Raw genomic sequence first — 18,796 nt, forward strand, 5'->3', positions numbered from 1 at the left:
TCCCCTCCCCCCCACCACACACACACACACACACACACATACACACATATCAGATAGACATCCTGCAGAGATATTTATTTTTGTTGATTGTGAAATGTTACAATCTATTCAAGTCATACATGTCATAATTTATTCCATTAATGTCCGACAACGATGTGCTCTACACAACCTTCACTAGGCATGGTAGAGAGCAGGGTCTTACGGGAGGACAGCGAAATTACATAACAGGGATGCACATGGGGGTAGGAGGGAGGGGAAGTGTGGGCTTGCGCGCGCGCCAGCGCCTGCGTATCCTTCGTCGCAGCCTATTGTAGGCTACCTCGTCCTGTCATCGGACAAGACTCATGTTTCCTCAAACATGGAAATATACCTACTCCACTGCTTACACCCAGCGTTGGTCTTATCAGAAACAGCACATCATGGCGATTGAGGGTGAGTGGCAAAGTTTAGCTTACTATGATACATGTTATTACCGTTCTTCGTGTGGGACAGACCTGTGTTGACTCAGGTTGTTTCAGGAACTGCGCCAACGTGGTTGCTGACAGATTAAAACTGAATAGGGTGAAGTTTACCTTCGGGTGGAAATCGATCTGTTCCTGTTGCTGCGAAACGGGGAGGTACAAGCTGCAACTGCATTGATGCAGACCTTGTCCTGTGACGGTGTATTGCGAGTAGCCTAGTCCTGAATGAACAGCACCATAGGTTGCTAGGAGAGAACTTCAGCTCAGCTAAAAAAGGACAGGCGTCGGAAATGTCAGATAATAGCGTACGATAAGATGTTTTGTTTTACATCACATACAATCTACAATATGTCGATATGGAAGATGCCATTTTAAGATGGGCTGTCAAATTTATGTTTTCGATAAGGAGACGGCAATCTGCATGACTGACACATTTCTATGTGGAGCAAAAGATACAACAGACAATTTTGCTTAGTTGCTGTACGAGTGACTCTGAGCGTTTATGGGGGCAGTTTGGATATGAAGCTGTTTCCTTTGCTGTTCGACACCCTATGGAAACAAGCCTTCACTACTCTCTTTCTCTTGCCTAAGTAAATATTTCAAATACCCTAAGTGTTGCACAGCATAGCAGTGACTCTCAGGTGTCCAGTCTCACGTAGGCCTCCAAAGAGAGTGAGAGTTAATTCATTGCAGGAGGTTGAACTGAGTGACTTATGCTTAAACGCTTGAAATTAGTTTTTATACACATTCAGGGAAATGTTAATACATAAAGTCATTCTGACGATATAATCACCCATCTCTGATTTTGTCTGAAATGTCTGATATGGATTAAGTTTATGTTACCCTGGTGTGTATGTCCACTGTCACCAATGCCAAAAGAAATCGTCAAAGTATAGACTCCACTGGTAATAAAGAATCTAGGTAAAGTTTATTTAGTTGATATTTTATACAATGATAAGGAAATTAATGCAAAGGCTTAACACATAATTTATAACAAATTCAAGTTGAACGTAAACGTAGACAACAAACTTATTAAAGTAAGTGTAATGCTTTCTGAAGTGTTCTCTAGTGCCTTAATTAGTAGAAGGTTATATCTACCGTAACATCATTCCGGCAAATACTATATTCATCTACTTAGGTAATAACCCTACAGGTGCCTCTATCAACGCAGATATGAAACAGCTAGAGTCAGTACTGAAGGCCGGAAGGCCTATTCCATGATCATAACAAATGCACTGTAGTTCATGAATGTTTTATAAACAATATAAAAGGAATTTTAAAATATGTAGCCAACAAAAGTATTTGAAAACTCAACAACTGGAACCCTATCAAACAGTAGATATAAGAGAATATCTATACGTGGTGATGCAGTTTGTAAGTGTAGTATTACATAGCCTCTTCATATGATATTGTGATGACCTAAGGTGTGTTTACGATTCCTGAAGTGTCAGCATTACAGCGTGTGCTCTTAATAGAGTGGTTTGTAGGCAGAATTAAATTCTTTTACAGCTGACAAAGGAATTCATACACTTTTCATAGCGAAGACTTTATTTAATCGAATTACTTTGCTAAAGATTGATGCAAGTAATTGATGTTAAACAGCTGATGTGTCTCACTAACAGATCAGTGTAGACAATAATCATGGCATGGCATATGTAGCCTAGAGTTAGTGTTTTATATATGCCCTAACAACAACTGGTTTCTCCTCAGGAGGGGGGCGGAATTGTGGCATCCATGAACTCATATGTGCCAGAAGAGGTACGTTTACCCCGCACCCTTCCACACCCCCACCTCCACCCCCACCTAAACCTGCACGGTGTTTTCGTCAAAGCTTGCCCACTTCTGTCCTTCTGTCCTTCACACTCTTCTGTGCTTCTATAATTTATTATGTGCAGGTGATGCAGTTGCTGTCAGCCTGCCTAAGCTAACACTGTATCGTGTCAGAGTCAGACTGATTTTGCGGCTCATAGTGACAGTCAGGTCAGTAATAGCAAAGGAAGCCATAGTGTTTGTAGGCACAATCTGTTCAACAGTAAGGTTTGAGTCAAATCTACAGTGAGAGTGAAGTCGGATACTTAATACTCTGGCGAGCTCCTCTGCATGGCTGTAGGGTGAGACTGCAGTATGCAGGTAGTTTGTGGTGGGCTAGCCTGGCTAAGTGTAGGGGAACAGCTATGGGCCTGGGTCTACAGAAGGGTCCTATATCACATCTAGCGTGAATTATAAATGAGCTATCAGGTTTTTTGGACCTGCTGCCATGTTTAATTTAGCGCCAACGGCTCTATTTCTCTCTTTGTGACAGAAAACAGTGTTAAAACAACAGCAGGTTAACCATTGTAGTTTAAGTAAACATGGACTAGATTTCCTTGGCTCACATGTCATTCACATTTAAGGGGCCAGGTGAGTCCCTTAATACATTTGGGTTTCTTTAAATAAACTGTTACCTCTGGATCAAAATAGCTTTGCACAGGTAGAACTACTGAATCTAGAACTTTACCACAAATGGAAAGGAATGCTTGTTATTAAAATGTATTATACATTTCAACCTTATATTATGAAGCATGTGAACTATAAGCATATGTTCAGGAAGTTCAACATAAAGAATTGCTTGCAATTCTTCTGTGTAATGTATTTCCTAACATAACCCTGCAGATGGGAAATTGCATGCCCTTGCATTAAAAGCAAGCTGCCATGCCATATGAAATAAGCTGTAGCCTCAGCCTATAAGGCTGACATGCATACAGCAGCCCTATGACTTGGAGTGTCTGTGAGATGTGGAGAGGCATCTTGCTGTGCCGTGCATTACATAACCGGCCCAGAAGCATGGAATAGCTCCAGTGCTGCATCCTGCATCCTTCTGGGACACAAACAACCCAGTCAGCTGCCTGGAGGCCCATGCATGCACACTGCCTGTACAGAGCAGCAGCTGCTCTTCCTGTACACAGAGAGCTGCCTCCACAGATCCAGCTCGAGTTAGGTAACGGCTCTCCAGTATAGCCTGCAGTGGATCTCCTGCTGTTTCCTCAGCGCTTTAGAATGTAGCCGAGGCTCAAGGACAGGTGTGTGCTATGGATATGTTTGTCATTTAAATAGTGTGAAATCTCAGATGTTTCTGGTGTTTTAGCCCTTCTCTATTGTGTTACTTTTGGTGTTTTAAGCCCCCAATGTTGTCTTCCAGGCAGCGCTGCGTGGAAGGCACTAGGGTTAGGCAAGGGTTAGAGTTAAGGTTAGGGTTAGGTGCCTTGAAGTCGACGGTGGGGGCTTAAAATACCATCGAGCCTCTAAGGTAGGCTAGACGTTTCTGATACCTTAGCTCAAGTCTGTGATCTAGGGGGTTCAGGCGTTTGGGCTCTGTGACGTGTCTTGAGACAATTTATTGGTGCTGGAGAAATAAATTAAATTGAAAATGAAAATGGACAAGTTTAGGATTCCTAAAGTAATACACTCAGGGAGGACAAGGAGACTTAAAAATAATACAATAACGCTTGTGTGGCAATAGTGGTTAGCCTGTGCATTTTGGTCGTAGCCTGTGCATTTTGGTCGTAGCCTGTGCATTTTTCTAATGCTTGGAGATAGCTAACTTTGCTGGATTTCTTGGTAAAGCATTATCTGCACACAATAGCACAGCACATTTTTCATTTTATTAGAAACACAGAGCCATTTCAGAAACTCAACATTTTTAGTTGCTTTTCAATTGATTTTGGACTTGGACATGAGCATGACTGCCATGGGCTAGAACATTTAACAACCCAATAATTGTGTCCAGTGTGTATGACATTAATCAGTTATGGCATTTTTGAGCAGTATGGCTGCAAGCTATGATTGATACCTGGCAGTCGCCTGTAAACAGACAGAGAGCATCACGCAGTAGTGAAGTGGGAGCATTGATAATTTCATTAGGGTGAGAAATTGCACAATTTGAAGAACTGAATCATGAATGCTCAAGGACAATTTGGATCCCATAGTGAATGCCCTATCTAATGTGTACTAGTTATAACCAGAAACAATACAGTCAGTAAAGAAACTGATAATTGACATGTTTTGAATACACAGTGTGAGTGTTTGTGTTTATATCATTGCCATCTCATGAGAGTCTCTGCATGTACTCGATACCCATCCTGTATCTTTGTCTTATAAATACTCAATTTTGAATTTCCATTGAGTTGAACAAGTCCCAGAGTTAATACAGGCCATCAAATGAACACTAAATAAAAGTCTCAACTTTAATTTACTTTAATAACTATTTCATTTTTCACATGTACACCTCCTCTGAGCTTTTACAATGCGCTACCATAGCCTCTGTTCATGTATATCAACCGTATGAAACACAACACCACAGTGACCCATTTCCTTAGTGTTTGGCCTGTCTGCACAAGGGTTTGTGCTTTTACAACACCGTCGCTGGTTAAAGGCCTTCCCTTGCCTCTTCGTGGGAATTACAGTGGCATCGTGTTTCTTCCGCGCTGTGAATTATTTAGTCGCTTCTTTTGACTAGCCGTGGGATTGCCATATAGGATGTCAGGTGACTGTGGAACAAGTAAAAAAAAGAGATGAGCTGAAGCTGAATCTCTGAAATGAGATGTAGACAGAGTGGGAGCCACGTAGACTAATTGAGTGTGAGCTTTAGTAGGTCAAACAGTACAACAGCAACAATGCTGCCATTTTCAAGCAGAGAAAGGAGACCTGTGCTGGTGACATTTTGAATTTTAGTGGGGCGAAGCGCAGACTGAGCTCTATTCTTTTCTGAGTACATCGGGATGTTATATCTGCCTTTTGATGTCTTGTGAATCAAATTAGCAGTGCATGCAGTTGAAAGGCTCATTCTAAAAGAAAGAGGTGGGTGTTTTTTTATATATATATGTACTGTATGTATATATCTCCACTAAAATATTTGCTGCCTTTTCAGGTTCTATCTATATAAGAGGTGGGGTTCCAAGACTGCTGGCATGTTATTTGCAGTATTTTCTAAACTCCATGAGTTAGCTCAGTCATATTTTTTACTCAGTTGTGTTATTTTAACCTGTGAACTCCATGAGTTACACAGTTGTGTTATTTAAACCTCAGGATAAACACAAATGCTGAGTTTATTTGCTAGTCTCCTGTGAGAGTCTTTAGAGGATTTATCTCCTCTAATATCAATTCTCCCATGACATTCCCTATAGGAATCCCTGGAAACGTCTAGAAGCTCCTAGTAGAAATATTTCTGTCCTCATTATGTCCGTTTTTTTGTGTGTTTTTTTCGTCTGGCTCTCTGTGTTTTTTTCTTGATTCTCACATATTCTCTCCATCTGCTTCTTCTCTATCTTCCTCTTTCTTTCTTTCTATCTTTTTTCTTTCTTTCTTTATCTCCTCCTCAGTGTCTCCTGAGTTGCTAGGCATCCTATCCTCCATAGCTGTCTTCATGGCGGTGATTGCTCTTTTTTTCCTCTACCTCAGTAACAAGCTGTCAGTGGAGAACACCAGTGAATTCTCCTGCTTTGATGAGTACAGGAAAGACTTGAAAGGTAAATACATGCAGACTGATTGATTAAGATGACTGGGCAGCCCACTTTTAAGTGAATTTTAATAGCGTTATTAAAAAAGTTATTAAATAACTTCTGAAATGTGTGTATATCTATTATATTTATTGTCATTCTTACAAAAGTAACAATTAAAATCATATAGTTATATGGTAATGTACAGTGCATAGTCTCATATTACTATGTAGTCTGTACTGATATTATATTACATATTCGGTTTCTGTTTCTTGTGGATGAAAGTGGATTAACTGCAAGTCATTTTGCCCTTCAGTGCTTTATGGGATGAATAACTAATATTCTCAGAGTCTAAAGCTTCTGCATACCCAGGCGTGTCTCTGGGCTCGTTTTTGAGATTGCTTTTTTTGTCTGTCAGCAGATTTTCTTTGATCTCATTAAGACAAAACTTTTGATCATTATCATGTTTATTTAGGACACAGTTCCACCCCTGTGTATGTATGTGGCTGACTCCAGGAGGAATCAAGAGTGAGGATCTACAGAAGAGCAGTAATTACTTGAAGTCGGAATAACTCCAATCATTATCTTGTTATTCTTATCTTCATCCCTGAAGATGGGAACCTGCTAAGAGCATAATGAAAGATGAAGAGAGGAAAAGTCAGTCCATAACTTTATGATCAAAGAGCCTGAGAACTACTCTGAAGCTCTGCATTAGCTGTGAATAAACACAAACACTGGTTTCAACCACCATGGCATTCTTTAAGAGTTTCCAGCAGAGCTTGCCGTCTGTCACCTCCCTCTTGGACTCGGTCTCGAGCAAAGTGGACGACCTAGCCAGCGCAGTGAGTGACGCCACCTACACTGTCAGCGACCAGCTGACGGAGCAGGTCAACAACATCATGAACAAGGTGCAGGCGGAGGAGGAGGAGAGGGCCAGGAAAGCCGAGGAGGCAGAGTTGGCCGCCCAGGAGGAGGAGAGGTACCAGGAGGATGAGGAGGAGAGGGAAAGGAGGGCAAGGAAGGAGGAGAGGAGGAGAGAACGAGAGAGGAGGAAAGAGGAGGAGAGACTCAGGGAGGAGGAGAGGATGAAAGAGGAGGAGAGGAAACGAGAGGAGCAAGAGGAGAGGAGACAGGAAGAAGAGATGAGGAGGAAGGAGGATGCGAGGAGAAGAGCTCAAGAAGAGGCAGAAGAAAAGGAGGTGGAGGAGGCACAGGCTGAGGAAGAGGACGAGTGGTCTCGCAAAAATAAGGCCCAGAAGAGCAAGGAGCAGACCAGGAAGAAGAAACATGAGGAAGAGGAGGATGAAAAACAGCAGGTAGAGGAAGAAGAGGATCAGTGTACTGGTTCAAACTCAAAAAAACGTCAGAGCAGGAACCAGGACGATAAGGACGTGGAGGACAGAAGAGGTTCTTCCTCCTCCCAGAACAAGAAGAACAAATGTGGGCAGCTAGAGGAACCAGAGGGAAATGACCACAAGGATAGTCATGAGGGCACCAAGGCAGCTGACATCAAGAACAACTCAAACACCCTCAGATCTGGTACTCAGAAGAGCCAGAAGAAAGCAAACAGAGGTTATGAAGAAGAGGAGGAGGAGAAGGAAGAGGAGGAGGAAGAAGAAGAAGAAGCTAAAGAAAGTGAGGAAGAAGCTGAGGAGGTGGAGGACTATCACAAACCTGGGAAAGGGGTGAAGAATGGCACCACAGATAAGAGGAAGACCTCCGTGGCCAGCAAGGAAGATGCTGGTCAGAGAGGATCCTCACGAGAGATAGAGATGATGAAGGAGAAGGAGAAGTCACAGAAGAGTTCCGGTGGAGGAGGTGAGAGAGTGAATGTGTGGCTCTCCACCTCCGCTGTGTGTCTTCTGGATCTGTCTTTCCTCTGTTCTTCCTCTTTCACAGCTACCTCTGTCCTTCACAGCTACCACTGCGTCCTCAGGGCTGCAGTCCTTTGAGTTTCCTCCTGTCCGTCTGAATTGAGCTTTTCCTTCAAGTCAGACGGCATTCTGCTGCCTGCGTTTCTATAAATTCCGATAGCCCATGTGTGATGCTACGAGGCTCAAGGCTCAACATCAAACTCTCAGCATGGGATTCTTACTGTTACTGGGGGTTTTCTGTGAGAGAAAAAGTGCCTTTAAATTAACGCAACAACATTTTCTCTTTTTTTGCGATGAGGAGCGTTCAAACAAGCAGTGCCTCGTCAGATCTTTAATTGACTGAACTGAATTCCTTTCTTTCAATCACTCCCTCTTCATTATGTCTGCTCTCTGTTTGTGTGCTATTTGGCTTTTAAGTCAGTGTTTTTCCATCCACTCTCCCCCCTCAGACAGAGGCACTGACCAGGGGTCGTCAGAGAGTGAGGAGGAGAGGCCGTGGAGACGCGGCGAGCCGGCCTCCCAGCCCCAGAAGACGTCTGGCTGGGGCAGCAACCGCAGCAAGCACTCTGAGAAAGAGGCCTACAACAGCAAAGCCCCGACAGTTCAGGGTAGGCCGTTATTATGGAGATAAGAGGTTCTCAGTTCCATACCCGGTGTATCTTTCATCTCTTCCAACTACAAGCTCTGCTGATTAAAGTCAGTGTACTTATCCTACTCTGGATGACCTAAATCAGGTACTACAGAACTAATCAAGACAGGCACTGATGAGTTCAGACAGGCACTCAGACAGGCACTCAGACAGGTAGCAGAGGAAACCATCCATCAGGAGCAAAACTAAAATCCACTAACAGACACCTGTAAGAAATGTTACCACCAAACTATTCACTTGGAGAGATATATTACATCAGTCATCCCCTTTAAGGCTACGATGCTGCTGCTTGCTATCACAACACTGGCAACTCCCAAGCTCCAGTAAACAGAGTACTTCTATTATGTTTCCTTTCTCTTATTTCAGCCCATTTGATTTTGGTTATATTTTTTCTCTAATGTACAGTAGTGACAAGATTTACCAGCCTGCCTAAACTTAGCTTCTACTTCTCTGTCCTCTCCCCATAGCTAACAGTGTCCATCGCATGAGGCACTCCACCCAGCTCAACGAGCTCCAGCCGCCTCCGTACAAGGCCTCGTCTCAGCCGCAGTCCCGCCAGACCCGCGCCCAAGACTCGGAAGAAGAGGACAGCGAAGAGGAGGATGATGATGAGGAAGAAGAGGAGAGCGAGGAGGAAGAGGACAGCGATGACCCGGACTACCAGAAAGAGGACGCTCCCAGCGACAGCACGGCGGTCCTCGGTCCCGAGGTAAAGGAGGCCCTCAAACGCGTTCCCCGGTGTGTGCTGCTGTAGGGACCCCGCTGCTGCCCGAAAGACCTCCACCTCCACCACAACCACCACCACCTCCACCTCCACCCCTCCCATCACTCCTGCCCACCCCCCTCACCTCCCCCAATCAATTAAAACATTTGTTGACACATATACGGTAACCTATCCACCTAGCCCCATAAAAGCAAAAGGGAATGGCTAAAAATGGATTTGGCTTCACTCTTGGATTCACTTGGATTCTGGGAAGTCTGTGTTGTTTTCTGTACAGGTTTATGGATCAGGCCTAAAATTAGATCCCTGTTTGATCCCTGCTTAGTGTTTGAGTTCCCCAAGGATCTTGTTAGAGAAGCAAAGAATAGTGCAACCTAACTCTTTCAGAACTCTTTTGTTGGTTGATTATTTCTTTTTTAGATATCAGAAGCAGAGGAAGGCAAAGATGTGACTTTAAAGTAAAAAAAAAAAAAACGATTCCCCCATGTTGATTGTTTTCTTTCTCGCATCACGTTTGACAAAAACGTAACTGTTTTTGCATATAATAAAAAGCGTTCATTCCATTTCATCATAAATTACAGAGACATTTTGCTCAACACATGTTTCACAAGAAAAAACAAAATACTCTCGCCATATCCCCTCTCATCATGATGCTCTGTACAAATTAGACATCAATCAACAGTCTCCATCTCATTTGAGTCAGCTTGTTTCAAGCAGCAGCCATGGACATTACTGAGCTACCAGTAAGCACGGACTGATTTAAGATTGTGGACGGAGGAGCAGGGGTGTCTGTCCCTGTCTTCTCGTCACTTGTCTCAGGAACACCAGAGACACATCAGTCTGTCCAGGGCTCGGTAAGTCCTGCTGCTCTCCCAGAGTCTGCCTATGGCTGCATGGTGACAGTCTCTACCTAATGCATCAGCGCTTGTTGGTGGACTAGGTACCAGAGGCCAATGTTGGCTATTTGCATTTGGAGCAGGGGAATGTCATATTCACTTCATAATAAAATAATAGTAATAATAATAATAATAATAATAATAATAATAATAATAATAATAATAATAATAATAAAATGTATCACTTTTCAAGTACAGAGCACAAAGTGCTCATAGACAGATGTCACCTCATAGATGGTGTTGACAAAAGGCGTTGACATGTGCAGGCTTGGGTAGGTCATTTAAATGAAGATAATTGTTTTTCTCAAGATTTATTTGGAGGAGTTGGTGGGAGGGGGTGGGTGTAAATTTGAGGATACCTTGCTCCATTTGTAAATTGTCAAAAGAGAGGCACAGTCATGCTACTTCACCAGCTTAGGCAACTCTAAGAAGGTTTGGATGCTGACTGCAGATGGTTTTCATGCACATAAATGCACCTGACTGTTTGTGCCCTGATTGTGTCAGAACCTCCTCTCCAGTGCTGGTTCTGTGCTTGCTCCTGCCTTCCTATGACCTCTTTTGTGCTTTGGGTTTTCTAAATCCTGCGATCCTGTTCTCTGCTCTTTCTCTTTCTCTTACTCTATCTTTCATTTTTTTTTTCTTTCACTCCATGCCCCTATCTCTGGCATTACTTAATGTTCTGTCTTTTCATCTACCGCCATCCTCCCACGTTCTCAACCTTCTATTCCATGCCTTCTTATCTGTCTATTTCTCTCTCTCTGTCTCTCTCTCTCTCTCTCTCTCTCTTTCTCTTTCTCTCTCAGGACTCCTCAGTGCCTCCTCTTCCTGCAGGGTACGAGCCGGAGGAGCTGGGGAAGTACGGAACGCTGGACGTGGCGTTCGAGTACGAAACGGGCGAGCAGCGCCTGGCCGTGACGGTCACGGCCGCCACTGACATTCCGGCCCTCAAGAGCACAGGCAACGTGTCCTGGCAGGTGTGTGGAAGAGGACAAACTGACCGTGGGGTTCTGCAAAAGAAAAAAAGAAATGCATTAACATTTAGTGAAAAAATGTAAACAGATGCCAGAAAACAAGTAGATTAAAGACATTCCAGAAATGACTGAGATGAAAGTACAGTATGAGGCAAAAGGGATTGTTAGGGTGTGTTCTTCATTAAATTGTGGTTCATCCTCAACCAGAAGCTTAACATCAGGAAATGTACCCTTGAGCCATAACTGTGATAGCTTACACTGCTAATTTTAAAGTGCTGGTGATACACACCACCAATATGTTTTTATGACATTCAACATAAAAGTTCCCTAACATAAAATACATTGCCAACCAATAATGTCCCTCAGTCCCTCTACTGTTAGCAAAACAAAGGGCAAAAAGGACAAAACAGGAACTTGTTCAATGTCACATGACTAATTATCCTCTGGTCTAAAGGAAGCCTTGTGCCTGCCTGTGCCTGTTTCTTTCTAATGAATACTACCCTCCCTTCAATAATGCAATGATGCAGTACTTTGGCATCGGCTTTGGTACTGCAATTGTTTTGGCATTGCAGCCGGCATTCTTTATTGTGGGATGGTGCATATGTCAGCACCTATAACACCACATGCAGCCCTTGCATTGCACCGACTGGTTTATGACTTCCATTGCAGGTCCACCTGGTTCTCCTGCCTACAAAGAAACAGCGGGCCAAGACTGGGGTCCAGAAGGGGCCGTGTCCTGTGTTTACTGAGACCTTCCGGTTCTCACGGGTGGAACAGGAGGCCCTGGGGAACTACGCGGTGCGGTTCCGCCTGTACAGTGTGCGGCGGATGAAGAAGGAGAAGGTGCTGGGCGAGAAGGTGTTTTATTTGACCAAGCTCAACCTGGAGGGCAAGATGGCACTGCCCGTCACTCTGGAGCCAGGCTCTTCTGTCACGGTCAGTACTGTGTGTGTGTGTGTGTGAGAGAGAGAGAGAGAAAGAGAGAGAAAGAGGGAAAGAGAGAGAGAGTTGGTGGGAAAGATGGTTAGTGGATTGTATACACTAAAAGTTTGTACAAAGATGGGGATTGATAAGAAGGAAAGTAGAGAAAGAAAGGAAGAAAGAATGAAAGAAAAGGAAGAAAAAAAAATGATGATCATTTTTCCACGCTCATGTCACACAGATTACTGCTTCATCTTGCTAATAAAACAGTGATTCATTCATGACTAAGACTTTCCTCAAATTCTTCTTAATTCTCTCATAACTCTTCACATTTGGCTACACCACAATAGATCGCCATGTTAGTTCCTCTGAGTGACACTGCCCTATATGAGTGACTATACCCTATATGAGTGACTATACCCTATATGAGTGACACTACCCTATATGAGTGACACTACCCTATATGAGTGACTATACCCTATATGAGTGACTATACCCTATATGAGTGACTATGAGTGACTATACCCTATATGAGTGACTATACCCAATATGAGTGACACTACCCTATCTGAGTGACTATACCCTATATGAGTGACTATACCCTATATGAGTGACTATACCCTATATGAGTGACACTACCCTATCTGAGTGACTATACCCTATATGAGTGACACTACCCTATATGAGTGACACTACCCTATATGAGTGTGCATGTTGTGTTGTGCTGTGCTGTGTTGTAGGGCTGTGGCTCTATGGTAAGCGTGTCCCGCAGCATGGGGGCGCTGTCCTACCACTCCACCGGAGACTCGGCCACACCCGAGATCCTCCTAGGCCTCCTCTACAACTCCACCACCGGACGCCTCTCCGCCGAGGTCATCAAGGGCAGCCACTTCAAGAACAATGCCTCTGACAAACTGCCTAGTAAGAGACTTCATACTGTAAACGATTATATATTTTGTCATTGATGAAATGTGATTAAATTTGATGATTTGATAATTAACCTGATACTTTTATCGTGTTGCTTTGACAGAGATAAATTGTTGACTATGCATTAATTGTTCAGTTCATTTTACAAAACTTGGCACTACATATTGACCAACAACTTAACCCACTCAAAGCAACAGGATGACTTGACTAGGCATCGTTTAGTCAACAAATCATTTTTTACAGCACAAATTAGGATTGCTCATTTACCGCCCATTACTCTTAGTAGAATGTTAAGGATAACTGTGCCAAAACCTTTCTACCATCTAATGTAATTTAAATCCAGGATATTTTAACCCAGTACCCTCAATCCTTTCAAATTCCAACAGCAACAACAATACTGCTCCATCTCCCCAACATTAAAATACAGGTGGGAAAATGGATGGTTGATGCCTCATTGAAAAAACACAAAAAAAAACTCAATTACTTGAGGCAAAAGCTGAAAGGCTCTTAAAAGTAACATACAAATGCTCCTTGATATCGAATGTGTTTCAAAAAAGCTCATAAAAGTTCTTTTTTTTGTGACCTTATAATATAATATTTGACATGACCTCGTCAGATGACGCAAAATGGCTGATGCCCCATTTAAAAAGCACAATTCAGTAGTGTGGGATTACTCTATATCTATATTTCTGCTCGCGCTGTTTGTTTTCCTCTCCTGTTTGTCGCTTGCGCCGTTTCCTCCTAATCTTTAACTTTTCTTTTCCTCTACCTCTTCGCACCTCCTGCTTCTCCTTTGTCTGTGCGTCTCTCTCACGGCGTCCCAGTTGGCCTGTTCTGCTGCGTAAAGCAGTTCATAGGAGGCCAACTCTATATCATGCGAGGTGAGTTTATGTGCCCCTTCCTCTCTTTGTTGTCTGCTGTCGATCACACCCCCCCCCGTAAACACACACACACACACACACACACACACACACAAACAACAAATGTCCTCCTACAACAAGTAGGCCCCAACTTTGAAATTGGTCCATTGGTGATCAGTGAAGGCATTGCTGGTGGTCCCTGACCATGTATTTACAGTAATAATGTAGTTCAAATGTGGAAATCACTACTGTTATTCAGTGGTTGTCTTCAGCCCGACTCTGAATGATGGTCCCTGGGCCATAATCAGTTGGAAACCCCTGTTATAATGCATCAATTCAGTGTGTAAAATGAGCAAACTGCTCACTTCACCGGCAACACAAACTCCTCACCTCCACTTTGCTCTATCCTTTTTGCCTGGGGGTTCTCTTCCCTTTTCTCCCTCTCCGCTTAGTGAAGTCTTTGGTCTCTCTCTCCCTGTTCCCTTTCCCAGACACAAGGGATCCTGAGAGTTGTGTGTGTGTGAAAGACTTTTATTCGCTCCAGCTGTCAAAATCCTAATGTAAAGAGACTCCTGATGCTGAATATACCTCATGCTTGCCATATTTCTGACATGTTCCAAATTAATTTGAGAGCCTCAGACGAGAGGCAGGGCATGTCTGTCAATCCCTGACTTTGCAGGGAGTGCTTACAGAGGGCTTTCGTCATTGGCTCTCGGGATGTCAGGAACATTTGTTTGAGGCGTTGAGGCAAAATAGGCCATACAATCTTGTGATGCATGCCAGTCTCAAAGAAAAGTGAAGTGTCATTCATTCATTATGTTTGCCACTGTGTTACCCAAAGACACCACTAGATGGCTCTCTCTCCACGTCTTTCCGTTCCTTCTCCTCCCGTTCTCTATGTTGCAGGAAATAATTACTTGTGGACAACAAATGAAAGGCTCTGAAAAGTAACATAAAATGTCCCTGATATTGAATGTGGATGAAAAAATGCTCATGAAAGTCTGGAAACATTTGACACAACCTTATCAGAGCACCCAGAGTTATGGTTGCTGCTTTAATAAGAGGGGAGTTTGTTAGCCTACATTTTTTACTGACTTTCTTATATAGAGTAAATAAAAATTGCTATAATTGTTTACAGGTTGCAATTTTTACAATTAATAAAATTACAGTTTTATTAAAGACTTCACTGCATGTTTTGTAATATCCCAAAGCTGGGTTGAAAATCCCTATGGAAGCATTTTAAATTCCCCTGCATATTTACAATCACCCATGGACATTAACGACCCCCAACACTCCACAGATACCTACGTCAAGCTGATCATGCTGGACTCCAAGGGCAAGCAGATGTCCAAGTGCAAGACGTCGGTGTGCCGCGGTCAGCCCAGCCCCACCTACAAGGAGACGTTTGTGTTTCAGGTGGCGCTGTTCCAGCTGTCGGAGGTGACCCTGCACGTGTCCGTGTACAACCGCCGCAGCAGCATGAAGCGGCGAGAGCGCCTGGGCTGGGTCTCCCTGGGCCTTAACAGCACCAGTGACGAGCAGGAGGACCACTGGACGCACATGAGGGAGGCCGAGGGTCAGCAGGTGTGTCAGTGGCACACTCTCCTGGACACCTGAGCGCGCAGGCCAGGCCAACCGGGGGGAAAGCGAGAAAACAGAAACGCATTACGATGCATTTACGACGCAAAACGACACATGGAAATGAGGGCTGCTGGGATGGGGACAGAGAAATGTTATCGCAGATTTGTTGATCTTACGCGTCCGTCAGTGGGCTCAACGGCGTGTTTTTACGGGCTCTATGGAGAAGGGGAGCAATAGGTGTCCGGATGGGTCAGGGTGCAAATGTTGAAACATATGCCTGTCTGGAACCGGAGACTACTTCTAAGGTTCTACTCCCTCTGAAATCCACAGACTGAAAATGCTGATGGGATGAGAGAGAAAAAGAGAGAGAGAGAGAGAGAGAGAGAGAGGGAGTTAAGAAACAGCAGCACATGCCCTCAACTCTTCTCCGTGTTTGCACTGACTGCAACGGCTACTGTATCTGCTGCACAGCCCTTTTAACCAACCAGCTCACCCCTGGAACCAACAAACCCTTTTTAAAGCTCTGTTTCCTGTTCTTGACATGGACTTGAGGATTTTTACGAACCCTTCAATGCAACCTGAGACCAGATTGGGTCATTGAGGTCACAATTATGCAATATTTCCTCTCTTACACACTCCAGTATGAAAGTGCATGCAACTCATAGAGGTTTAAAGGACTATATCATGCATCAATCTTGGTTTCAGAGATTTTGCCATATGCTGTAGGACCAAAGAGCATGTAAACCACACTGAACAGCTAGACATTCGTGATATAGGTTTTGCATAGATGTCATGTCAGACCAGCCAATGCAGCCCAACAGGTCAGAGGTGGTGAGGAATGAAATCTAGACCAGCAAATATTCATATCTGCCGACTCTGAGATATGTATGGTTAAGACTATACTATATTCTGTTTACATTCAAATGGGACACAATTATGCATATTTCTATGGCTTTGTAACTGACTGATGTCACAGGCAGTACCAGTGTTTCTATGTAGGATATGGTTTGGGTCTGGTCACTGTTTGATGTTTTTTTGTTATGAAATGCACAAACTGAAAATAATTTGAAATCATTTGACTGATATCTATATATACATATATGTTCTTTTGTTCTTTTGACCACAGATTGGTATTGCTCTCTTTTAAGTCATGCATTGTATCATGTAATAAATCATGTTTACAGAAATTCAAATGGGAATATGAATGTCCTTATTGAATCCATGTCTGTTTTGCTTCAAATGACATCTTGTCTTATGCTCTTAGAAATAAGACCACAAGTACATTATAGTGCACAACCTAATCTAGAACTACTCCTCTCATTCAGACATTCATACTTTCTAACTGCCACAGTGGTTATTTTCCCACAGGCCAAACCAGTTTTCAGAGCGGGAACACTTATCTCTTTGTGCTTTGTTGTGCGACGGCAAAGGCAGCGAGAGGAAGTAAATAGGTGAAAAATACAAGCTAGTGCTTGAGTTCCTTCTTCCTATTTCTTCTGATTTCCAGGATGCCCCACTTTAAAAAAAGATCAACCAGGAAGCCCACTGCATTGCTTGTAACAATAAGGGATGCCAGTCAACTTTCCTGCCGTGTGCCTTGACAACTGTTCTCTGTAAGTTGACTCATACCTGTTGTGGTAATCTTTTCTATTTTTACATCCTATAGCAGTGGTTCTTAACAGGTCTGCCTTTCGGACCAACAATTTTCCATGTTCATCAAGTCGCGACCCATATATTTTTATTTTGGCGTTCAAGACAACAGATGGGTCATTCTATAATTCGGGGTACATTTCCCATCTCCATGATAAAGATTTAGTTACTATCAAAAAAGTAAATCTTTATGGAATCAATTTTGAACAATTATGCTAACACCCTTTCACCAATAACAATGCTTTATATTTATTTTAGACCCAATTTATCCACAAAATATTAACTAAATTACTTCTACACCCCATATTATTGACTGTCTCCAACTAGATTTATGCATTCAACTTGACTAAACATGATGTTTTCGATCTATTTAGATGCTAATGATCTATTTTTTGGAGATTAATTTACTAACATCAGTTATATGTCTATTTTCTGTATTATTTCTGTATTAAGTTTAAAACATATATAATTTTTTGGTCCGTCTCAAAGTTCTTGTCAACTCTGTTAACTCTGTTAAAGCACATTGAATGACCTCTGTGTATGAAATGTGCTATATAAATAAACTTGACTTGACTTGACTTGACTTGTTATAAAACCCCTTAAAATCCACACAGACTTTGAATATGAAGCATGACGCCTGCCCTACAGAGAGATGTCAATTCCTCTGACAGGAAACTTTGGAAAGGCAGTGAGATATGTTAAGCTTGTCCTCTCATTAATTTGAACAAAATGTTGAAGATACACCAACAGTTATTGCGTTATTGGAGTAAAACTCTCGCTCAATTATAAAAAAAACAATAATATAGATTAAAATCCATAAAATCCATGAAAACTAGTTTGTGGACCTAAACCACAAAATGATGGGAAATGTCAACTCTGTTGACATGTTGACATGCAGTTAAGAACCACTGCTATTGTGGGATTCTGTGTTATTCTGCATAGATTAATGATAACAGAGTTGACAATAATGTGCTGTCAACTCTGTTTTCAATAGCATTTAATGAGAGTGTCAACTCTGTTAATTTAAGATTTTGCTCTTAAAATGATGACTAAATATGTTTTTTGTTTCAAATGTATATCAGAAGATGTGTTACAATTAATATTTTTACCACAGGATTTCTTTTTTAAAATTATATGTAAAAGCCACCTTTTTTTTTTTTTTAGAAAATATGCACCTCTTGGAAACTTGCCAGTGGAATGTGGTTTTTTTTTTTTCAGGAAAAAAAGTAGCAATCTTATCAAATTTAAAGTTGTTGTAACGTGGAGTTTATTTACTTTTATTTATTTGGTAGCATGTTCATGGTCCAGCGCATGTAGCCTACTACAGACAACCTGACACTTCCAACGCCGACACATCGTGTTGTAAAGCTTTATTAAACAACAAAGTGGAGCATCACAAACATTTCTATTTGAACTTCAGTTAAACAGACGAATCTGCGGCCAGGTATTTGTGTCATCAAAGGCATAGAATTAAGTCGTGGTATGGGCGTTTATTCAATGCATGCGTGTGCACGTTGGTAGCATAGCTAAGCTTCAACCTATTGGAAGGCTATTTAATTATGAAACGACATAGAACGACGTGGATTTATGCAACTTCCATAAAAAACAGAGCACAGACTATATAAAACACTGTTTGGCATTAAGTATTAAAGTCAGCCAAAAGCTATTAATTAGTCTTAGTTAAAGATAGTTAAAGATCTCCAGATCAGTGATTTACACATGATCTGATCCGCCATTTACCATTCACAAAAGCTGGTATTGTGTTTCCTGAATCCTTACATTCAGGCATTCAAATGAACTGTAATTAGCAT

The 18,796-nt window shown here is 42.4% G+C and overlaps 1 protein-coding gene across 9 annotated transcripts; it reads left to right on the forward strand.

The window, feature by feature from the left end:
* The first annotated feature begins 303 nt into the window (after positions 1 to 303).
* On the forward strand, positions 304 to 16,928 carry syt14b (synaptotagmin XIVb). Of its 9 annotated transcripts, none has more exons than XM_048251060.1 (10): positions 304 to 432; positions 2,172 to 2,219; positions 5,898 to 5,965; positions 8,259 to 8,417; positions 8,926 to 9,167; positions 10,879 to 11,049; positions 11,716 to 11,982; positions 12,708 to 12,888; positions 13,710 to 13,775; positions 15,055 to 16,528. In XM_048251060.1, the coding sequence occupies exons 2-10, from the start codon at positions 2,206 to 2,208 to the stop codon at positions 15,369 to 15,371; spliced, it is 1,485 nt and encodes a 494-aa protein (XP_048107017.1). In that variant the 5' UTR covers positions 304 to 432; positions 2,172 to 2,205; the 3' UTR covers positions 15,372 to 16,528. The 9 variants fall into 9 exon arrangements, with proteins under 9 accessions (XP_048107017.1, XP_048107013.1, XP_048107018.1 ...); XM_048251056.1 differs by having other exon boundaries at positions 310 to 432; positions 5,819 to 5,965; XM_048251061.1 differs by having other exon boundaries at positions 310 to 432; positions 5,819 to 5,965; positions 15,171 to 16,528.
* Positions 16,929 to 18,796: the final 1,868 nt, after the last annotated feature.

This window comes from Alosa alosa, chromosome 8 (assembly GCF_017589495.1).
Source record: "Alosa alosa isolate M-15738 ecotype Scorff River chromosome 8, AALO_Geno_1.1, whole genome shotgun sequence".
In the NCBI taxonomy this organism is placed as follows: domain Eukaryota; kingdom Metazoa; phylum Chordata; class Actinopteri; order Clupeiformes; family Clupeidae; genus Alosa; species Alosa alosa.